A 24,653-nucleotide genomic window follows, 5' to 3' on the forward strand; every position below is an offset into this window, starting at 1 on the left:
TGGAAAAAATGGGTGAAGGGGATTAAAAGGCACAAATTTCTTGGGGCACCTAGTTGGCTCAGTCAGTTGAGCATCCGACTTCAGCTCAGGTCAGATCTCACAGTTTGGGGGTTCGAGCCCTGACAGCTCAGAGCCTGGAGTCTGATTTGGATTCTGTGTCTCCCTCTCTCTCTGCCCCTCCTCTGCTCATGTTCTCTCTCTCTCTCAAAAAAGAAATAAACATTAAAAAAATTTTTTTAAATGCCCAAACCTCCAGTTATAAAATAAATAAGTCATGGGGATGTTCTGTACAGCATGGTGACCATAATTAATAATACTGTATTGTATATTTAAAAGTTGTTAAGAGGGTAAATCTTAAAAGTTCTCCTCACAAGAAAAAAAAATGCAACTGTGGTGATGGAAGTTAACTACACCTACTGTGGGTGATCACTGTGCAATATATACAGACATCGAATCATGTTGTACACATGAAACTAATATAATGACATGTCAATTATATCTCAATAAAAGAAATAACGATTTTTATAGTAAAATTTAAGTGTAATCAGGCTTTTGAAGTTCTTTTTCCTTTGTGTTTTGTTTATTCTATATCAGTTATGGAAAATAGGTTGAAAATGCCTTAGGGAAAACATGAGTTAGGAATATTTGCTAGACGTGCTTGAGAATAAGTAATGGTCGGTAAGTTGAATTTTTGCTAAGCACCATTTAAATTCTGGAGGAAACAATCCTCATAAAGTGTTACTAAAAGGAATGTCTTCCATTTTCCCTGCTAAAACGGTATAAAAGCACAGCCTGGCAGTTCAGTTATGATATTCCACCAAAGTTCATTTTCCTCAAGACTTGAATCCTCTCATCTTTTCTTAAAGAAAACCCCATGGAAAGGGGATAGGCTTTGGATAGAATTGGGGTTTATATACATATCCTACTTACTTGTGTGATGGTAGAGGATGTACATCAACTCCTGAGCCTGGTTTCTTACCTATGATCATGGGGTAACAAAAATATCTTGCACTCATTTAAAAACTATGTATTGAACACCTCCAATGTGCAGGCACTGTTGTAGCCCTTGGGGTAGATCACTGAACAAATGGACATAGACTTCTCCTTCATCTGTCTGTTGGGTGGAAATAATGCATATAAGTAGGGCCTGGCACACACGACCTGACACTCTAAAATGGGAATAATTAGCTTTATTTAGTTACTGTCTAGAGCTCTCCAGGAGCTCTAGATCACGAGAGCTTCCATCTGCATACACTTTCCTAACATCTGTCACTTCCATAACACTTAACCAAAGCCAGGCAGGGTGCTGAGTGCTTTATGCAGGTGTCTATACTCACGTAATCCTCACCACAAGCCTGTGAGGCAGGCTGCTCTCACTTTACAAGGGTAAGAACCCCGACGTTTAGAGAGGAAATGAAGGCATTTCCCAGGCCCCAGAGCTGGTAAGTAGCAGGACTGGGATCTAAACTCAGAGAGTTTGGTTGCAGAGACCCTACTCTTCACCACAATGCCTTAGAGTAATGAAATTAGAGCCATTTTAAACTAATTCGAAAGTTTCACTTCATGCATTAAAAACGCCCATGTCTGGCTGTGTATTAGATAGGTTTATTATGCCCTCTGGCGGAAGACCAAAGAAAGGAAAGAAAAGGAGCATTAAGTGCTGCAGGAGGAGAAAGCAGCAAGTTTACTGACATTCTTGGCTCTTGAAAAGTTTACAGGCTTATGAAAATGGCAAGAAAATCTTGTAGGAACAAGAAAGAATGTTGAGTAAGACTCTGAGTAGTGAACACGATGCAGATCCCTCCCATCCTGGCTACAGACAAATAAGTCTCCAGAGTGACAAGTGTCCAAAAAAATTGGGAGATAAAATTTCAAGAGATAAACAGCAGAATTATCAATTTTACTAGAAATAATTTCAGTTAAAAAAAGTATTTGTAGACAGGTCAAAAAACATGAACATGAGGCTATTGCACACTACCTTGTCAGGAATGAATTGCTAATGGGAAGTGTGGCATTTCCTTTACTGGACCACTAGAATTTTCAGTATTTGTGAATTCCTGGGTCATGGTCTCCTAAGGTGCCTCAAGGCTGCCTTTGCATCCCATACCCCTCATTCCCCAAGCAAATGCAGGTGCAGAATAAATGTTATTTCTTTGCTTATCAGACTATACACTCAAGTAGTCAAAGCCAATAGGCCTTAAACATAAGCTGACTGGTGCAAATTGCCAACCACATGGCATTTTACATGCAGTCAGAGATGTTGACACCTTTGCTGTGCTCAGGCAGCAGAAGAGGGTGGGGAGTGTCACCCTCTTATTCTCTCCTCCCTCAGTCCCAGCAGCGATAAGCACCTTGTTGCTGGAGGCCAGGAGATGCTCAGAAAGACTCTTAATTTCTGGTATTCTCCGGAGTGGTGAGAAACCACCGCCCTCAACCATGCTCTCTGCTCCTTACGGGTTCTCTCAGGAAGAAGGTGATGGTATTAAATGAGTAATTGTGTGTCCACATTCTGAGAATCTGGGACTTTGCGTGGATATTAATTTGTCTAGAGAGAGAGAATATGATCTAATATGCTCTAAGACTAAAAAATTGATCCTTTAGTAGGCTGACCCACTGACATTACCATTATCTACCCTTTTTATTTTCCTATGATCCATTTACCTCTCACTTAGAGAGCTTTTAACTCCTCCTCTGGGAAGAAAAAAAAATCGTCCTTAAATATCCTGAAGTATTTTTACTCAAAATTAAAAAAAAAAAAAGTTTACTTAAAAAAATAATAACTTAGTACTATTCCTTAAAAATAATGTGTCGTGAACTTAAGACAACAAAGCATGTGCTTCTTCGAGTTGTCAAAATCTCTAATATCACTTCGTACTCTCCTCTTCTGCCGCCCTATTCTGACGTCTTTAAAAAACAGCTTCTAGGGGCGCCTGGGTGGCGCAGTCGGTTAAGCGTCCGACTTCAGCCAGGTCACGATCTCGCGGTCCGTGAGTTCGAGCCCCGCGTCAGGCTCTGGGCTGATGGCTCGGAGCCTGGAGCCTGTTTCCGATTCTGTGTCTCCCTCTCTCTCTGCCCCTCCCCCATTCATGCTCTGTCTCTCTCTGTCCCAAAAATAAATAAAAAATGTTGAAAAAAAATTAAAAAAAAAATTATAGACTGATTTAGGAAGGACCTTCTTTATTTAGACTATCATAAACATCCAGGTATTTGTGAGTATTAATATTTTGGCCCAAATAAAAAAACCACATTTGGCCCAGATTACAACAACTACATTTATTTATTATGTACTAGATATTGTATTACCACTTTACCTACATTCTCTAATGTAATCATTATGTTAACAGTATCAGGTAGGCATTATTACCTCTCTATAAATATGAAAACTGAAGCTCATAGATGTTAAAAACTTGCCCAACGTTAAAAGTAATTGGAGAGTCAGGATTCTAAACCAAAAATGTCTGTTATTGTGCTTTCCACATTTTGGGACACAGCCATCCCACGGGTGCTTTGGACAAATACAAGTTCAGGTTTATCTACTATATGACAATGTGGCCTCTTCTGCTTATAGGTGGAGCTTTCTTCTGCATATTGGCAGCATAGAAAGAACTATAGCAACAAAATACAGTGGGTGTTCGGCCATCAGCACTTACAAGAAAGGGGATGGTTCCTTCCTTTCCACTTTTACCTGAATGACAGTAACTTCTTTTCACTGTCTATTCTATAATCCTTTTGAAATCCAATGACAAGGTACAGCTGGACTCTTGTGCTCTTTTTTTCATTCTCATCTGTGTCCAATATGTAAAGGGATTTGGGGCCAAAAAATAAACCCCAATAACCAAAACAAAAAAGGCATTAGCAGAATAGTATTTTACAAACCTCAGAGGATAGGTCCTGTCAAAGTTCAGGGAGAAAGGAAAAGCTTTGTCCTGAGGAAAGTGAGCAGGGACGCTTCTGAAAAGGGTCACCGCAGGTGCTACTGTTGATGTGGAGGCAAAGTACAAGTTCCACGGCATTCCCTTGACTAAGTCAGCCTGAATCCAGCCAGTGGTTCCTGCAATTCATCCATTCCACAAATATGAATTTAGTGTTTTCTGGGTGATGGGAATACAAAGATCTGACCTGTGTTGGCACCTGACAGGTAACCAGGTACTTGGGAGTAAGGATGGGGACAGAGGTTGAGATGAGGAGCAACTTAACCACAAACCCATGAGTGGAAGGCATTCTAAAAAAAAATGATCCATGTCGATTTAGACCTCTAGTCTTTCTTTTTCTAGTAAATGCCCTCTCATCTCCATATGTAGAACTTCACTTATTAGAATGTATGGTGGATCTGGGTATTAGGGTACTATACCGTGACCTGTTTAGGTCATGGGCCAGAAAAGACTCCTCTGATACTTATTTGTTATGTGATCTTAGAGCAACACTGTTCAATAGAAATGTATTAAGAGCCACATATGTCATTTAAAATGTTCTAGATGCCACACTAAACATTTCTTTTCACAGAATTTTATTTAACCAAGTGTGTCCAATATATCATTATTTCAATAAGTAGTCAAAGTAAAAATTATTAAGGAGATTTTGCTTTTCCTCATACCAAGTTGTCAATATCTGGTGAATATTCTACATTTACAGTAAATCTCAATTTGGATTTGGATGGGCCACATTTCAGTGTTCAATAGCCACACATTGCTACTGCACTGAACAGTACTGATGTAGGCTTTCGATATCAACAATGGATAAAGATGCTGAAGATAAGCAAGACCTGTTCTTATGACTCGAGACCAAAAAGTAAAGAGTTTATATCTACCTCTCCTTGCTTAACACTATGTTGTGGACTTTATTTTTTAATTTGACAATACAAATTGCATAGAAGGACAGTCATATTATTTCATGGATTTTCATATTAAACTTCACGTGAATGAACAAACTCAAAAGTGTGGTGTTAAAAGAGCACCATCTTGTGGCGGTGTGTTGTTTATGTCGTTGAAACAGAATCTGGGGAAAAGGGAACAGTACCAAACAATCTGGGTAAGATTATGAGTTTCAGAAACTACTCGGTGATAGTCAAGGAACTATCATTATTTCCTCTCATATGCAGTCTTTTTGGCAGGTCCTCAAGATATGTGAACTGGGCATAACAGACTTCTCAGTCAGAGGGCTTAGAAGTGCTAAACGCTGGGTGCCACATCAGTGCAACATGAACCTTGGCTAAAGGCAAGCTAGGATTCAGTGCTGATGTGCTATATATATCACAATATCACAATGTGTATATCACAATATATCACAATGTGTGTGTATATATATATATATCACAATAACCATGAAAATACTACATATTAAAGTGTGTTCATTCTCCCTTTTGTAGCAGACTTACAATAGTCCATTTTTGTGATCATACCAGTCCCAAACCTATTTTGGCCTGAGAGCATGGCTTCCTTCCTTAGGGAATATTCTACACACCTGCAAGGTGGCCTATCATCCTATGTTTGAACCAGTATTGATTTTAGACCGTGTAATTACATGTCTAAAAAAGGGTGTGAGAAAAGACTTTTTTTCATCTTTCTCTTGCCCAGTGCTCCTAAAAGGGTTTGCCCACTCCCTACAGTTATCTATGACTACATAACAAATCATCCCCAATTTTATAGGCATAAAACAACAAACATTTCTTACCCCACAGTTTGGGGGGGAGTCAAGAACTTGGGAGAAGTTTAGTACATGATTCAGGTTGCACTCAGCATGTTGGCAGGGACTAAAGTTGTCTGAAGGCTTGATTGGAACTGGAGGACTTGCTTTCAAGAAGACTCAACCTTAACAATTGGCAGGAAGCCTCAGTTCTTCACTTGGGACTTTCCAAAGACCTAAGGGTCTCAGAGTGTGGGCCTTTATGGAAGCTGCTCGCACTTGACCTTCCCCTAGTGAGTGACCTGAGAGAGAGAGAGAGAGAGAGAGAGAGAGAGGTAAAAAAATCACGTCTTTTACAACCTAGTCTCAGAAGTGACATGCCATCTCTTCTGCTGTTTTCTATTAGTCACAGTGACAAAACCTGATCCAGTACAGTAAAGCAAAGGTGCAAATATCAAGAAGCTGGAATCACTGGGGAACATTTTAGGGCTGACTAAAACAGTCCCATCCATTTCACATGAAAATTAACACTTAGTCCTCTCCACAAACTCTCAAAAATCTATTATAGCTTCAGCTGAAAATCCAGAATCTTATTACCTAACTCTGGTCTTGGTGTAGATGAGGCCCCTTAGGCATATTCCTGAAATACAGTACAGTTTTTCTTTTTCAATCTAAGCATCTGTGAACTAAAGGGATAACTTATCTGTCTCCTAAACCCCCAGTACAGAATGGTGACACAGGGAGAGGAATGTCTTCAGTTCATGAAGAAGTCAAAGAGGTCCATTTTTGTTATTTCTATTCAACACTGCACTGGAGATTCTAGCCACGGCAATTAGACAAGAAAAATGAATAGAAATCACCCAGACTATGGAAAAAAAAGAATTAGATCCTTCATCTATTGCTGGTGAGAATTTACAATCATGCAGCCAGCTGTTATGAGAAATAGTTTGGCAGTTCTTTAAAAAAATTAGACACAGGGGGTACCTGAGTGGCTCAGTCGGTTTAGGTGTCTGACTCTTGATTCCAGCTCACGTCAAGATCTCACAGTTTCTGAGATGGAGCCCCCACATCAGGTTCCACACTGACAGCGTGGAACCCACTTGGGATTCTCACTCTCCCCCCCTCTCTCTGCTTCTCCCCTACTTGTGCTCTGTTTCTCAAAAATAAATAAATAAACTTTAAAAAAAAGTCTTAAAAAATTAGATACAGAGTTACCATGTGATTCAGCAATTCCAACCCTAAGTAAACCCAAGGTAATCAAAAACATATGTTCAGATAAAAACTTATATATAAATGTTCATAGAAGCACTATTCATAATAGCCAAAAAGTGAAAACAACCCAAATGTCTATCAATTGGTGAATGGATAAACAAAATGTGGTATATCCTTATAGTGGAATATTAAACAAAATATAATTATAGCTAATTAAGTAACAAGTTGGGATAAAATAAAATCATAAACATACTCAACCCAAAAGAAAAATAGAAAAATAGAAAAATAGAAAAAATAGAAAAATAGAAAATAGAAAAATAGAAATAGAAAAATAGAAAATAGAAATAGAAAAATAGAAAAATATAAACAAAGAACAGATGAGAAAAATAGAAAACAAATATCAAACTGGTAAAATCTAACCATATCATAATCACATTAAATGAAAATGGTCTAATTATTCCAATTAAAAGGCAGAGATTATTGATTTCTTAAAAAACTAATACTTGATTATATGATGCCCAGAAGAAACATACTTCAAATACAAAGACAAAAATAAGTTAAAGTAAATGGATAGAAAAGATATACTAGACCAAGACCAACATTAGTTAAAACAACAACAGCAACAAAAATCTGGAGTGCCTATTTAATACTAGACAATGTAGACTCCACAGTAAAGATATTACCAAGGATTTAAAAAGTCATTTTAAAATGAAAAGGGGAGTATACATTTTTTCTTATTTATTTATTTATTTATTTACTTACTTACTTACTTACTTATTTTTGAGAGAGAGAGTGCACAAGCAGGGGAGGGGCAGAGAGAGAGAGAGGGAGGCACAGAATCTGAAGCAGGCTCCAGGCTCTGAGTTAGCACAGAGCCTGATGTGGGGCTCAAACCCATGAACCAGGAGATCATGACCTGAGCCGAAGTCGAATGCTCAACCGACTGAGCCACACAGGTGCCCCAGGGAATATTTTTTAAAATTTAATTTATAGATATATATTTTTAATTTAATATATACCTATATTTTCAATATATTCCCAGGTGCCCCAGGGAATATATTTTTTTATGTTTATTTATTTTGAGAGAGAGAAAGAGAGAGTGAATGCTAGCAGGGGAAGGTCAGAGACAGAGGGAGACAATTCCAAGCAATCTCTGCACTATCAGTGCAGAGCCTGGCATGGGGCTTGAACCCATAAGCCTTGAGATCATGACCTGAGCTGAAATCAGGTACCTTAACCTTAACCAACTGAGCCACTCAGGTGCCCCAACAAAGGGAGTATTTTACCAAGAAGGCATACCAATTCTAAGTGTCTATGTAGCTAATCAGAAAGCTGCAAAATACATAAAGAAAAAAAAAAAAAGATAGATTTGCAAAAAGAAATAGACAAATCCACAATTACAATTGGAGATTTCAATACCCATCTCTCAATAATAGTACAAGTAAATAGAAATCAGAAAGGATATATAAAATAGAAAAACACTGATTGACATTTATAAGACATTACACCAGGGGCGCTTGGGTAGCTCTTGGTTTTGGCTCAGGTCATGATCTCATGGTTTGTGGGTGCAAGCCCTGTGTCAGGCTTCCTGCTGACAGTGCAGAGCCCACTTGGGATCCTCAATCTCTGCTCCAGAGCCTACTTAGGATCCTCTCTCTCTGCTCCTCCCTTGCTCATGTGCGCACATGCTCTCTCTCAAAATAAATACACTTAAAAAAGAAATTAAGGCGTTATACCAAAGAACAGCAAATTTTATCATCTTTTCAAATAGACATGAAACATTTACCTAGACAGAGCATATTCTAGGCCATGTTTGCCAATAAATTAAGGATTCAAGTCAAATAAAGTAACTTTGACCACAATGAAATCAGAAATCAATAAAAGAAAGATATCTAGAAAATTCTAAAATATTGAGAAAGTAAACAGCATACTTTTAAATAACCTGTGGATCAAAAAAATAAATAAAAAAGAAAATTATAATGCATTTATAAATGAACAAAAATAACATGTCCAAATTTGTGATATGTTGCTCAAACAAAACTTAGAGGGAAATTCATAGCTCTAAACACCTGTATAAGAAAAGATCGTATCAATGGCCTTAGCTGCCATCTTAAGAATCTAGCAAATTAAGAGTAAATTAATTACTACTTACAGAAGAAAGTAAACAAAAACAAATGAACAAGAAACAATGATACGGAAAGGAGAGAGAGAAATCTATGAAATAAAAAACTGATTATCTGAGGGGCACTTGGGTGGCTTAGTCAGGTAAGCATCTGACTTTGGCTTAGTCATGATCTCACAGTTCGTGAGTGAGAGCCCTGCTTCAAGTGAGTTCGAGTCCCACTTCAGGTGAGCTAGAGCCCTGCCCCAGGCTCCACACACTCTATCTCTGTACCTCATGGTATTCCCTCTCTCTCTCTGCCCCTCACTCACTCCTGTTCTCTTTTTTTCTCAAAAAATTAAAAAAAATTTTTTTAAACCTGATTATTTGAAAAGATCAATCTAAGTGACAAACCTCTCATTAAACTGATGAGTAAAAGGAATAAGACACAACCAATATCAGCAATGAAAGAAATGGACATCACTACATATTTTACAAATAGTAAAGGATAATATGGTAATATTGTGACCAATTTATTCCAATAAATTCAGTAAATTAGATTAATAGGAAAATTCCTTGAAAGACATAAATTTCTAAAGCTCATCCAGGAAGAAATGGATAAACTGAATAGTCCTATATCTACTGAAAAAATTATATTTTAAACACCTTCCCATAAAAAAAACAAAAAACACCTACAGACTCAGATTGCTTCCTTGGAGAATTCTAGCAAACAGTAAAAGAAGAAATAGCATGAAATTTGCACAAACACCCAGAAAATTGAAAAGCAGAGAATATATCCCAAAGACATTGTAAGAAAACTACAGCTCAACATCCCTCATGAATATAATGCAAAAAGTATTAATATGTAACAAACTGATTCCAACAATATCTAAAAAGGATAATACACCATGAACAAGTGAAGTTAATTGCAGGAATGCATGGTTGCTTTAACAATTGAAAATCAATCAGTAAAATTCATGTTAAGAAACTCAAAAAGAATAACGATATGAGCATATCAATAGGTGGAGGAAAAACATTTGGCAAAATCCAACATCCAATCTTCCTAAAAACTTTCAACAAATTAGGAATAGAAAGGAACTTCCTCAACTTACTAAGGAAGATCTATAAAAACCCTACAACTAACATCAGTCTGAATGAATGCTTTTCCCCTAACATCTGGAACAAGGTTAAGGATGTCTCCTTTTTTATTTCTATTGAATATTTTACTGGAGGTTTTAGCCAGTATAATATGGCAAGAAAAAGAAATAAAAAACCTATAGATTATAATGGAAGGCTATAGTACAGACTATATTCAGAAGACAAAATCATCTACATTGCAAATCTAATGGACTCTCAGTTTAACTGAGTTTATCAAGGTTGTAGGCTACAAAATCAACCAACTGCATCTCAATATATTAACAATGAACAACTGAAAACTGAAATTAAAAATACCACTTACAGGGCTCCTGGGTGGCTCAGTCGGTTAAGTGTCTGATTTTTTATTTTGGCTCAGGTCATGATCTCAGTTCATGAAGACTGAGACCTGCTGTCAGTACAGAGCCTGCTTGGGATTCTCTCTCTCTGCTCCTCCCCTGCTCTCTCTCAAAATAAGTAAGTAAACTTAAAAAACAAATACTCATAATAGTATTAAAATATAAAATACTCAGGAATAAATATGACACAAGATGTGAAAGACATACATAATTAAAAGATACAACACTACTAAGAGAGGTTTTTAAAGATATAAATAGTACTATGTTCAAGGGCTGAAAAACTCAATGTTAAGATGTCAATTCTCTCCTTATCTAACCCAATAGAATAATATTCATTACAACCCCAGTAAAAATTCCATTAGGTATTTTTGTAGAAACTGGCAAGCTAATTATAAAATATATGTAGGAATGCAAAGGACCCTAGAATAGACAACTTAAAAATTAATTTTTTTTGAAAAAGAAAAAAAATAATGTCACTACCTGATTTCAAACTTATTTTAAAGCTAGTTATCAAGGCAGTGTGGATTGGAACTCAAAAGACAAAGCTCAATTAAACAGAAGAGAGTCCTGAAATAGTTCATATTTATGTAAAATGGATTGTTACCAAGATGTAAGGCATTTCAGTAGAGAGAGGATAGTCTTGTCAACAAATGGATACTTACTTTGGTCCATACCTCTTATACCATATTCAAAATTTAACTTCAAGTGGATCATAGACCTAAATGTGAAATTAAAAACTATAAACTTTTAGAAGAAAGTATAGGAGATCTGTATGCTCTTAGGTCTTAGGCAGGTTTTAGATATAACACCGAAAATATGATCCATAAAAGACAAATAATTGATAACTTGGACTTCATCAAAATAAAAACTCTAAAACACAGCTAAGAAAATGAAAGATAAGCTATACCCTGATATAGCACTCCTATCCAGAATATATACCCTCAAATACCAATATTAAAACAAACTCAAGTCATTTGTTTACCAAAGAAAATTTATGGTTAGCAAATAACATGAAAAGATGTTAAACATAATTAGTTATGAGGGAAATGTAAATTAAAACCATGATATACTACTACACCTGTATTACAATGGCTAAAGCTACAAAGACTGATTATACCAAGTTACTGAGAACATGGAGTAAATGGAACTCCCATACACTGCTGGTGAAGGTAAAATGCTATAGCTACTTTGGAAAGCATTCTGATATTTTCTTAAAAAGTTAAACATACACTTACTTATATAATCCAAGCATTTCACTATTTAATGAAAGCATACTACCTATCTTACAAAGACTTGTATACTGTTTACAAGATCTTTAATGTTTATTTTGAGAGACAGAGAGTATGAGCAGGGGAGGGGCAGAGAGAGGGAGACACAGAAACCAAAGCAGGCTCCAGGCTCTGAGCTGTCGTCACACAGCCTGACGCGGGGCTGGAATTCATGAACTGCGAGATCATGACCTGAGCAGAAGTCGGATGCTTAACCGACTGAGCCACCCAGGGGCCCCAAGATCTTCATTTCTAATAGCAAAAAAACAAGGGGGTGGGGGGTGGTTGGAAGCTAATGTCCATTAAAAGGTGAATGTATGAACAAACTGGTATATCCAACAGGATACTGCTTAGTAAGAAAAATGAATTAACTACTGGTACACACGAAATGGATGAATCTCTAATGTCTGGTGAAATTAGAGTACACACTTTGACTCCATTTATATAAAATGCTAGGAAAGGCAAACTAATCAACATTGACAGATCAGCGATTACCTGGGGACTGACAGGAGGGATTACAAATGTGAAGAGGAGGTGCCTAGTGGCTCAGTTGGTTAAGCATCTGACCTCAGCTCAGGTCATGATCTCAGGACTCATTTCTGACGAGATCGGGCACGTTCAGGATGGTATGACCGTAGACTCTCAGGGTTCATTTTGACCCTTGCCTTGATCAGAGCCTAGAGCCTGCTTCAGATTCTGTCTCCTGTCTCTGCCCCTCCCCTGCTTATGCTCTCTCAAAACATGAACATTAAAAAAAAATGGGCAGAAAGAAATTTGGTTATACTTACATTCACTAATTGTAGTGATGGCTTCATGTGTGTATAGACATATGTCAAATATATGTATATACATACACACACATTTATATACATATATCAAAATGTCAAATTATACTTTGAATGTTGTCTATTTTGTCAATTTTCCTCAATAAAGCTGCTTAAGTCACTGCTAATTTCATTGGAGGCTTTATTTTATTAGAGAAGACACACCCATAAACCTATTTAGGATAAATCCTCTACCTCAGGCTTCTGCAGAGATGGAAGGCAAAGGCCTTGAGGGTCTTTGAAGCTCTATTGAGAATCTGAGGCCCACCCTTAAATCTTTAGGACTTTTTGTCTGAGTTCAAACTCCTATATTTCACCATATCCATAACTGAAACCAAAATATATTCAACTTTAGAATTAAGGAATAAAAAAATATGTATCTTTATCCTGGGCTCTTATTAGAACAAGTGTTCTGAATGCAGTCAAAGATAACATTTTTACTTTACAATGCAGTCTCCTATAGCTTCCTAATTTAGCTGTTTCTAAGATTAAAATGTTTATCAAAATAAAAGGTTCACATTATTTATTAAGCTTATAACAATTTTATTCATAACAGGTACAAAATTTACATTTAGATGTATACGTATACAAAAGAGACCTTTATTTTTTTACTTTGACATAAAAAATACAGAAATATTTACATTATGTACAAAAATATTAAAACATACAGACTTCACAAATAGGAAAAAGCAAGATTTCACAAAGGGTACTTTTTTGGGAAATGTACACACTGAAAAAGAGGTTAAAGAAAGATGACAAAACACTTAAATTAACAGACTCCAGAAGTTACTGCAATAGGAATTAATTTGGTAGGGCAAATAAAATATCTCAAATGCTAATAGATGGTAAACAAGATATCTATTTAAGATTATCCAGGTAAAATTACATGGTCTTCCTTTACCATAAAATTGAATCAATTTTATTTTATCCCTGAATCAGATAGCCACTTTTCCTTTTTTCTTAAAATATTTAAATTTTCTGATTTATACTGATAATTTTAAACTTTTTCAAATTAAATTGTAAAATATTTTAAGTTGTATATTGTCTTTACTCAAGGGGAGAAAATCCCACGTACTACATTGATTTCAACACAAAATTGGAAATTACAATACATTTTATTTTTCTTAAATTAAAACCTAACATTTTCTAACTAACCTTCATAATCAGGTACAACTGATTGTTAACAAGAGATCACAATCGTCGTAAATTCTTCTTGCTTGTTTTGGTACCGGGCAGAGGACCTGTTTTATAATTGGCTTTTAGGGGTTTGCCATTTGAACATTCGTTGGTGGTATGATAGTTACACAGACACCTTGTACAATAATCAAACCCACAGCCTTCTCGTTTGCAGATTGCCCGTTGTAAATAGCAATCATATTTCGCAGGTGAATTACAGCGAATACAGGCTTTGAGGCTTTCATTCTCTTTCAAAGTTTTGGCAACCTAGAAAGAAGAAAATCCATAAACAAATTTTAGTTAAGAATTGAATGTAATTTAGTTGGTAAAAACAAGAAGGGCATTTCTGAGGCTTCCTCAAAACATGAATAAAGGACCAATGTCACACATAAGTCAATTCCTGCCTTTAAGGAGCTCACTGTTCAATGAGTGAGATAATATCACTTGTCAACTGGTCCAGTGGCTATTTCCTAATCCTACCTTTAAACATGTTCTTTTATTTCATGAATGCTACTTACATGTCAATGCCTGACTTAAATGTCACCTTTACTGTGAAGTCTTTCTAGTGTTACTAGGAGTTGGTTGCTCTTTCACTTCTAGCTTTTTTAAGGCACCTATCACGTTATATGGCATTTATTTTTATGTAGCCATTTTCCATTCTAGATTACAAGGCTATGAAGGGTACCATGTTTTCTTATCCATGGATTACCTGATAGCAGATGCTCAATAACTGCTGTTTGAATCGTTACATGTTGTATTAGTCATTATGTAACGAACACTTAGAAAATTAAACTTAACTATAATTTATACTTATTGACCAGCATGAAGGCAGTCAACATTTCAAAGATGCACTCTTAGGTGACGTTATGGTTTTTTAAATTAAGCTTGCCAAATTTTCCATGTGTTCAGTAGAACTTACAATACACATTACCCAATGATTTGAAGGTACAATAGGAGGGCTTCAATTTCTGAAAGCTGGCCTTTTCCAGTTTAGTTCTGGTCCGTAGATATAAAAGGCAGCAATTGCAAAATGTAGTATTGAACAAGTTTGGTAAGAAATTTAAAAATCAAGGTTTCCTTAGCATTTCCAAATTAGATCTCAACATCACTGAGTGGTCATAAACAATGTCAAATGGTAGCTATTATTTTTTGCATAGAAAGACATCTTTGTGTACTTTCCTAACTTGATTACTTGAGTTATAAATTGTTTCAGTTTCTAACATTTTTGAGACCAGAATGAAGGGGGACAAAAGATAACATCTCCATTAATAATTCCCTAGTAGTTCTACTTATGCTATAATTAAATTTAAAGTTCTCCATTTCTTACTCTAAATCCTTTTAACAATAAAGGCCCCATAAGTTTCTAGTTTATTGACAAACAAAAAATTACCTCAGAGAATTCATTGTGTCGACTGTAAGTAGAACCTTTCTGATCACCTGGATGGGATAACTTGGTTTGAGCATCTTTTTTGGGGTGAGCCTGGGCTGCTGATTTTTGAACAGAAGCTAAAGCGGTTCTGAACATAACATATTCTCTGGTTGAAGCATGTGGTGAAAACTTAACGTTCTTTTCCTAATTAAAAAAAATATTTTAATAGGACTTAAAAGTATCCTCCTATATTCTTAACATTCAGGCATTTTTATTGTTTGTACATGTAAAAAAAGGGCAAATGAGAATGTAAAAGATTTATCCCTATACCCAATTTACCTGCATATGCTTAAATATAGCCACATACAACTATTCACACAGATAATACTGACAGAAACTGCAAACCAGAAATTGTGAGAAAGCACTAAATACTTAGAGTCTATATAGCATTTAATACATGATGTATTTAATTTTTTTTAATGTTTATTTTTGAGCGAGAGAGCATGCGAGCTAGTGAGCAGGGGAGGGGAAGAGAGAAGGGGAGATACAGAATCTGGAGCAGGCTCTAGGCTCTGAGTTGTCAGCACACAGCCTGATGACTCGGGGCTGGAACTCATGAACCGCGAGATCATGACCTGAGCTAAGGTCAGACACTTGACCGACTGCGCCACCCAGGTACCCCAGATACATGATTTATAAAGTACTGATGCCAAAACAAAAAGTCATTGCTTTGATCATCAATAAATGACAATAGTCATGCTTAAGTATCACTTCAATGTCATGCATGGATTCAAAACAACCTTTTAGATTAGAAAACTTCTCATTAATACTAACCTTATCAATAAAGAAACTGAACTTGGAGAATTTAAGCAATACTTGTCTAAAGTTATACAGCTAGTAAGTAGCAGCACCAAAATTTAGACCCAAGTCTGCCAACTGCTAGGCCTGAAATTTCAATCATGTACAGATATTCTCAGAAACATCTTGAAATTTACCAAGTATTTTGGAAGGCAGATAAATTCTCTTCTGCATTAAGAATGTTCAATATGTTGATAACTGAAAAAATACAAATGGCAATGAAAATTAGCTATATGGTCAACTCTCATTATTAGAGAACTGACCAATTTTCCCTTTTGTACTTTTGGACATTCCATTTCTAGAAAGAATCCAAGAAATAATGGCTTACGTGGAATTCCTTTCCCCTTGTCTTTGAATTTTGCTTAATGAGTTCTAGTGAAAAGCTGAAATGCCTTGTGAATGTAAAGGATTTCCAGATTACCTGTTATCTGTCCTATTTCCCCCATTTATAAAGGTAAAGAGCACGAGCTTTTATATTTTAAGGTAATGTTCTAAGATATTTTTAAAATGAAAACATCAACTGCAAAGACTTACATTAACTCTCTCTATTGCTTTATTGTACAACTGCAATGCTCTCTTATCATCATCTAGGATCTTCTTCCAAGTTGTGCTCACTTTAGACACACTGGAAAAGTAAAAGGTTATAAAGAAAACAAGGCATCACAAAGAGGTAAGAGGAATGAACATACTACAGAAATACTAACAGTGCAAAAAAGAAATTTCTATTAGCAGTGCTTCTCAAACTTGGTTATACATTAGAATTGCCTACAGCACTTAAGATTTAAGGATGTCCCATGCCTAGGCATTTGGGTTTAACTGGCTTAAAATGGGGGCCAGAGTCCTGTTTTTAAAAGCTCCCTATCAAGTCATTCTAAGTACATACATCTAGGCTTAAGAACCATTGCAATCATTCCTTGATACTTCATTTTTTCACAATATCTGCAAACATCAAATAAGTAGACCCTATTATATATATATGACACTATGTTAGCTATTCGATGTCAATAAAAGTTGTAGACAAATTTCAAAGTATTCTAGGACATACTGCTATTAGTAGACATCAATTTCAAAAATCCATTTTTGTTAACAAAGAAGCTGTGATGCCAATTATCCCTCAAGAAGGTAGCCAACTATAAAAATTAATACTTCTATTTTGCTTTAGCTATTTTTCATAAAGACCAGTGATAAGTACCTCTAACAACTTTTCCAAAAATGCCAAAAACACACCTGTTTGAGTGGGATCTAATCCAATAGTCTATATTATAATTATCTTAATGCTGTCACCTCATCCTAACTCATATTTGGTAGAATGAGGAAGGGAAATTTGAGGTTTCTAAGAAAACAGTCACAATCAGATCCACTTGTGGGTTTCCCTATTTTTATCACTGTCAAACCTAGGGGAGCGCTACATTAAAAATGGCCTAAAAACATCAGGAACTATTTCATACTTTCAAGTGTGACAGAACTCATAAAGCCTACTGGACCTATACACCAGAACTAGGCTGTTGTTTTATAGTTAAGTAGGTATGATGTAGCTTAAGTATTAGTAATTTTCAGAAACAAAAATCCCAATTTAATAAAAATAGTTTGCTAACAGTATAAATATGAAATTTGAAATAACTGGATTAAATGCTTACTTTAAACATCTTCTTTCATCTTAGTGGCATACAAATGGTCAAATACCAGCTATCAGGCAGTCATTACCTCAAACAACGTAAAAGACTTCCCTCTTATGTCTTTGTATGAGCTGGTAGTGCTGAGCCATCTTAACAAAAATGTTCAGTGGATTATACTAACACTCAAAGCAACCATACTTACTTGATTAAGTCCATATCATTGAGCTGTGTTAAAATGTTTGCTAGGAGATGTCTGAGTCCCCTTCGAAAGAGTTCACTGAGAATATCTACATATTCTAGGCCCATTTTCCTTCCAATTATATTCTGCAGTCCAAAATTTCCACTGAATATACATTCTTTCAGTTTCTCCCAATCTATTTTAGGATTTCGTTTGGTATTCTTTTTTAACGTTGAACAAACCATTTTGGCAAAGTGAAGAGCCGGCAGCAAGTTTTTGCTGGGATATTGCTCTGGGCTTTGCATCTGAAGCAGGCAGGACTGTGGACTGTCACTGAAATTTTCCAAGGGAAGGCTACTCTCTTCATGTTCATTGAAGCCACTTTGCTGGGAAAATGAAGTATAGCCACTGTCTTCATAAGGTCCACTGGTCTCTAGTTCTTCGATCTCATTTGAACTATCAAGGATTTGTTGCACATGCTGATTTTCCTTGTTATGAAAGAGCTTGTTTTCGTTTTCAGATTCAAGTTCTACAATCCTGGGGCTCACAATTGGTGACCCAATATCTGATAACCTCACATAGTCTTTAATGCAATCTTTATAAGAACCTTCCAAATATGCAGGAGTACAGGAACCTTGTCTTCCACTATCATCAGGCTTCACTAACTTAAGTCCAGAATGAATATGGTTATAGCTAAAATCACATTTCATTTTGACAGAAAGAGTGGAACTTTCTTCTTTACAACCTACAAAAAACAAAACAAAGCACTTACTAAATGACAAAATTTTCATACATTTCTACATCTTATATTGGGATATACAGAGGTTTAATTACTTTGCATTCTCTCAGCACTATATAGCTGTGAAAGAATCCAAATTTAATTACTGAGATGTGACAATGAATACTACTTAAATCTTTTAGTAAGTACATGTATTTTATTCTTAAAAGGGTACCTCGGAAGACTGCTAAAAGCAGTATAATTGTATAATTGTAATATTTGGCTTTTCGAGTCTGTTATCTGAGTAAAAAATACTGGAAAAGGGGACTATTTAATTAGTATCTGTGCTTATGGAACAAATAAGGAAATGTGATGCATCGAGTGGGGTCTGAAGTCAGGGAAATCCTTATAGTAATCACAAACACTTCTACAATCCCTGAACTTGAAATGGCATTAAAATCAGCTCTGACTTAAGCATAACCCAAACCAATGACAGTAAATATGTTTAAGACCAATGGAGAGGGGAAGTGTGTAAGAATCAAAATAATTTTATATAAGAGTGAAACACTAGCAATTATTATAAGCCTTACAATAATTACTCAAGAAAGAACTAAAGTCAATAAATTTAAATACCCTTAAGTTAAAATCTCCTTGAAGTCCCAGAGCTCTCATCTCTTAAGTTTTATTTGGATCAGTGGTATGGGTGACAGTTTGTCTGCCCTACTGGATAGTGAACTCACGCACAGGGACATCTCCCTTTATCTTGCCTAGTATGTGCTAGAGACTGCAATCTTCAATTATTGAATGAAGATTTCTCATAACTAATTAACCAAAGAGTCAGAAGAATAGTTCAGCTACCAATCAGAAGATCTGGTAAATAAGAGTGACACTATAATTGGTGTAAGACAAGATATAAGAATGTGAGGGTGGTGCATTACTGAACCAGTGTGTGCATTACTGTTCAGCTGTCTTAAATAACTGGAGAAGATAATGTGCTTGTTATTTATAAGTAGCATAAGAGGGAAAAACAACAAGTTATGATACTATCAACAAACTATGCAATTAGCTCAACTAAGAAATCAGCTAAGCTACAAATGAACAGGCAGCACTTAATATCTTTACATCAGCATTTCTCAATCTCTGCATTACTAACATTTTGGATTGGATAGTTCTGTTGTTGGGGGCTGCCCTCTACATTTTAGGATGTTTAGCAGGCTTTACCCATTTGATGTCATTAGCAGCCTCTACTCCCTGTGGCACAATAAAAAATGTCTCCAATCACCAGTTGCTGACAAATATTGGGTGGGGAGAGGCAGGGGTGTCAAAATGTCTGATTTCTCAGTTGAGAACTACTGCTTTAAAGGATAGCTAGGATTCTGTCAGGCAGTAGAGGCTGGAGAAAGCATTCACTGAAGGTAACCTGAACAAAAGCACAATTCTGGGAAGGAATACAGTAGATTGATTCAGGAACATTACTTAACATTATTGAAGGCTGAGTATATGAATAGTATATGCTTCAAACGTATTCTACACCTATTATTACCCCTGCAAACCAATCATAGGTAGGTAACAATCTATCTTTTAAGTGTATGTACCAGTCAGATTGTTTAGTCTGTACTAAGTACTGGTAATCTGTCCATGTTAAATTTTACAGTTTTTATTTAGAGCAAAACCTTTAAGTACTAAAAGAACACCTGTAGGGAGGTAGTTTCTTGAAATTCCCAATGTTTAACACAGTGAAGGACACACAGTATATACTTCAGAACACCACTAAAACTTGGACTAGCCCTAAAAACTCATTTCAAACTAAGTTCAAGTATACAAAAAGCAAATAAAGAATAAACAACATTTGCTAACACCAACATTAATCATAATGCTAGAATAAATTATTGAGGGGTTCTCTTTCACCTGGAAGATCAAAACATTCCAAGACAGATTGTTCTAATTTTTGCCTCAAGAATGAAGTATGATTTACATATGACCACATTTTATCTGAGGGCAAAGACACCTACAAAGACAAACCTTTTATTTTGTTTAGCTGCCTAAAAGGAAGAGGCCTGAAAAACGTACTTCAGAAACTCTTAATTTTCAAAAGCATTCTTCCTCTGTTCATTTTAGTTAGCAGAGTTGTTACTGAACTATCCCATAGAACCCTTCATTCAACACCACTGTTTGAACATGAAGTTCTTTAAAATTTAGAGCTAATGATGATTCACTCATCTTCTAATTGTTTTAAATTTTTTTTTTAAGTTTATTTACTTGAGAGGGAAGAGAGAATCCCAAGCAGGCTGCAAGCTATCAGCGCAGAGCCCGATGTGGGGCTACAAGGGGCTAAATCGCACAAACTGTGAGATCATGACCTGAGCCAAAACAAAGAGCCAGATGCTCAAGCGACTGAGCCACCCAGGCACTCCAATTGTTTTTAAATGCTTATTTACTTTTGAGAGAGCCCAAGTGGGGGAAGGGAAGAGAGAGACAGAGACAGAGACAGAGAATCCAAAGCAGGCTCTGCGCTGTCAGCACAAAGCTGGACACGGGACTTGAACTCAGGAACCATGAGATCATGATCTAAGCCAAAGTCTCAGGCTCAACTGACTGAGCCACCCAGGTACCAAGCATCTTATAGTTGTTTAGAAGTTTACAATTCCAATTTGTTTTCAAACATTCGATCCTCACAACCTTCTGATGTAGGGTGAAGAGGTTATTATCTTAGTTTTACAAATAAGGACAATTGAAGCTCAGCTAAGTAGCTTGCCCACAATTTCACAGGTAGTTAAGAGAGACAGATTACCATTCCTGACTATAAATTTAGTGTTCATTCCATTACCTTATCCTGGAAAGTGAGATAAAATGTGTGTGTGTGTATATAAAGTATACATATAGGCTCATAGACTTTGGGTTATAATCCAATACTACATTAGGTTATTCCTCAAATTGTTTCAGCTTTCACCACTGTGTAAGTTCATACCCACTTGAAATACTTCCATTATTTTGTTTTTGGAGCATTTCTTACTTTCTGGCACAAGATGCTCCAGGCTCATCTTCTATTTTCCCTGTTCCAGCCATAGAATCACTTGTTTCTCCATGGAACTCTAGTTCCTTTCATTGGTTCCAAAATCTGGATGCTGGTTGTAGGTTTAGTTTTAAAATGTGAAATTATATAATATACTGTAAGGTTGGGAGACTAGAATGTCCTGTACAATTTTAGGGCAGACCGGATCTTATCCATTGTGTAATAAAGAGCACTGAGGGGTTCTGAGTTCAGATACCTGGTTTACATTGTCAAAAGACTGGCAGCTGTAGAGAATGGACTGTAGGAAGGTACAAGCGGAAAGAGGAAAGCTAGTTAGAAGTGTAGATCACAGGAGTCCAGGCAGTTTGGGTAACTGATACTGGGATGACTGCAGTGGAAATGAAGATAATTGGGTGGATGTGAGATGTATTTAGGAGAATAAAGTCAACAGAAATTGTGGATGCTTTGGATGTGAATGAAGGAAAGTGGAGTAAAAAAGTACCCTGGGGTTTAAGTCTTGAGCATCTAAGCTATAAAGTATCATTTGCTGAATTGGTGAAAAGGGAGGCAGTTAACTTCTAAAGCCTCTGTATTCTCATCTATAAAATGGGGTTAAGAATGCAAAACTGGACTACATGTATGGCAGAGTCCCATCACATATGGTATTCTTACCACATTTTTAAGCCAAATCCCTTTGTAATCCTTTTATTGCAAATCATGAATGTTTTAAAAGTAGCAAAATACGTTCCACACTATGTATTACAGATTACATACTTTTCCTAGGAATCAGATCCATCTTCAAGTAAAAATACTTGCTCAGCCTTGACTAGATTTGTGACATTTCATTTTTTTCTAAAATGGAGGTACTAATATCTGCCTCATGTCGTTGAAGACTCAATATACTGCATTTTTTAAACATCATTTACTCACTCACTGTCCAATCGTGCAAAGGTGGTATTGTAGTTAACTGTACAAAGTTTGACCTTCCGTTTTAACTTTCTAAGGCAGAAGTGACACTCCATACGAAAATACCATAAATAGGCTACAATGCTTAAAAAGTTTTACAACTGGGGCGCCTGGGTGGCGCAGTCGGTTGAGCGTCCGACTTCAGCTCAGGTCACGATCTCACGGTCCGTGAGTTCAAGCCCCGCGTCGGGCTCTGGGCTGATGGCTCAGAGCCTGGAGTCTGCTTCCGATTCTGTGTCTCCCTCTCTCTCTGCCCCTCCCCCGTTCATGCTCTGTCTCTCTCTGTCCCAAAAATAAAATAAAAAAAAAAAAAAACGGTGAAAAATTTTACAACTATCCCAACGTTAAATGATTAAGTTCTACAATCCCAGTACCTAGAAAATAATCACACGTGCGCGATGTTAAGCATGGCTATTCCTTAAGAATCTGAGACCCCCAAGGCTTGCAGCCACAAACGGGGAATCAGCCGTAATCTCTGAAAGAAAATTTTAGAAAAGCCTGCCTTCAAAAATACTTGGCTGCATTAAATTTTTAATCTCATTTTCTCAAATCTGTAAACAGGAGATCAAACTCTTGGAGACGGCAAATATTCTGAGGAGCCAAGTGATAATACCAGGCAAACTGGAAGTAATAAAAAAACACTTCTTAAAGCCATCAAGCTTCAGAAGTTCACAGGGAGACGGAGGAGGGAGGATCTTCTAGAAATAGACCTAACCCTGTTAAAAGCCAGGTATTATTTTTTCTTCCAGTCTTCTAAGTTCCTTTTCTAATGAAAGCGGCATCTTGCAGGGATTGCCCAATCCCACAAAGTCGAACCAATTAAAAAAAAAAAAATTGGGGGTAATTTCTGAGGCAAAAATAAATGCCTTTGGATCTCTTTTCAGATAGCCACAAAGAGGGTAAAAATAACCGTTCGAGGGCCTTCCACTCTATCCGAATTTTGGAATCAAGGGCTATCCAGGGCTTCAGGAGCGCAGGAAAAAAAAAGAAAAAATAACCAATTCTTCATTTCTCAGGTAATCAGGTACCGGAGGGCAAATTCACGGTTTTGCAGTGAAAAGTGCTTCCCGCCCCCCCCTCCCGCCCGGACCCCAGCCAGGCCTGGGGAACGGGTTACCGGGCAGAGGGGAAAAGCCGAGACAAAAAGAAAAAGGTTTTGTTCGGACGTCCCGGTACGGCCCGGCCCGGCGAGGGGGTCCCTCCGTTTGGCGGGAGCGGGCAGGGGGGAAGCCCAGGCGAAGCCCTGGGGGGTCGGGGAGGTGGCCCCTCAGGGCGCGGGCCGTGCGGAGGCGGGAGATAAGCCAGCAGGATCTCCCGCGCCCGCCAGCAAGGGTGAGGCGGCGAAAATCCGGGGCACTGGACTGCGGCCCCGAGGCTGCGGGCTGAATACGGAAAAGGGGCGCAGGAAGTGGGGCTGAGGCGCCCGGCCAGACCCCGGGGGCCGCCGGCTCGCGAGCCCTGTCAGAGCCCCCGGGCCCCGGGGTGGGGGAGGGGAGGGGCATTTGGCGCCTCTTCATGCCGGGTGGGGACGAGGATAGGTAGATCCTGCAAGGGGAGAAGGGCGCCCTCAAAGGCCGAGACCTTCACCTCCCTGGGCGCTGGCGTCCAGGAAGGCGGGACCCGGGCCCGCCACTCGCCTCGGCACATCTGGCCTCCCCTCCCCGAGCCCCAGGCTTCTTTCCCCGGGGCCGCAGGAACCGCCGCGGCCGCCCGGCCCGGGCCCGGCGTGAGGCGCACGCCCGGACTCGGGAGGGTGTCGGGTTCGGAAGCAGCCGCCCCCTAACCCCGCATACCCTTCCTGGAAGGCGGGCTCCCGCACCCTCTCCTCACACTCACTGTCTGAGGGCCGAGGGCGCCCGGCGGCTGTCAGGTCGCTGTAGCTGCAGCGGCAGGAGCTGGAGGGGGGCCGTGGAGAGCAGCGGCAGGGGCGCTGGCTCATGCCAGTGGAAGTCGGGGGCCTGCCTCAGGTGAGGGAACAGCTGCCGCAGGAGAGGACCAGGCCGTCCGCTTCACAGAGCTGTATCTCCTAAAAGGCGCCAGCTGGTACTTTTAAAATCTTTGAATTTGGTGCCCAAATCCGTACGGCCCAATGGGGTGCGTTGCTCGCACGCGCGCTCCAATAGGAAGGCGGTGGGAGGGGTCGCCCTCACCCACGCCCAATTAGAGGCGGCAGAGGCGGGGCGAGCTCCGAGGCCCAACCTTCCTCCTTCTAGCCGGCTCCGCGCGTCCGGAAAGATGC

General features: G+C 38.1%; 1 protein-coding gene across 3 annotated transcripts; it reads right to left on the bottom strand.

The window, feature by feature from the left end:
- Window positions 1–11,071: 11,071 nt before the first annotated feature.
- FBXO5 (F-box protein 5) lies at window positions 11,072–24,452 on the bottom strand. Of its 3 annotated transcripts, XM_049653096.1 has the most exons (6): window positions 24,251–24,452; window positions 17,742–18,462; window positions 16,458–16,548; window positions 15,087–15,269; window positions 13,676–13,963; window positions 11,072–11,146 (listed from the first exon to the last, which is right to left on the bottom strand). In XM_049653096.1, exons 1-5 carry the CDS (start codon window positions 24,351–24,353, stop codon window positions 13,712–13,714), a joined length of 1,350 nt encoding a protein of 449 aa, XP_049509053.1. In that variant the 5' UTR covers window positions 24,354–24,452; the 3' UTR covers window positions 11,072–11,146; window positions 13,676–13,711. The 3 variants fall into 3 exon arrangements, with proteins under 3 accessions (XP_049509053.1, XP_049509051.1, XP_049509054.1); XM_049653094.1 differs by lacking the exon at window positions 11,072–11,146 and having other exon boundaries at window positions 13,046–13,963; XM_049653097.1 differs by lacking the exons at window positions 11,072–11,146; window positions 15,087–15,269 and having other exon boundaries at window positions 13,046–13,963.
- Window positions 24,453–24,653: the final 201 nt, after the last annotated feature.

This window comes from Panthera uncia (genome assembly GCF_023721935.1).
Source record: "Panthera uncia isolate 11264 chromosome B2 unlocalized genomic scaffold, Puncia_PCG_1.0 HiC_scaffold_24, whole genome shotgun sequence".
NCBI classification, from domain to species: Eukaryota; Metazoa; Chordata; class Mammalia; order Carnivora; family Felidae; genus Panthera; species Panthera uncia.

Bases quoted from the DNA above. Each gene is read 5' to 3' on its own strand.
- FBXO5 (XM_049653096.1), bottom strand. From the start codon at position 24,353: ATGAGCCAGCGCCCCTGCCGCTGCTCTCCACGGCCCCCCTCCAGCTCC. The intron at 18,463-24,250 runs GTGAGTGTGAGG...TGTTTTTTGTAG, and splicing joins GCGCCCTCGGCCCTCAGACA to GTTGTAAAGAAGAAAGTTCC. The intron at 13,964-15,086 runs GTAATTTTTTGT...TCTTCTTTCTAG, and splicing joins GACACAATGAATTCTCTGAG to GTTGCCAAAACTTTGAAAGA.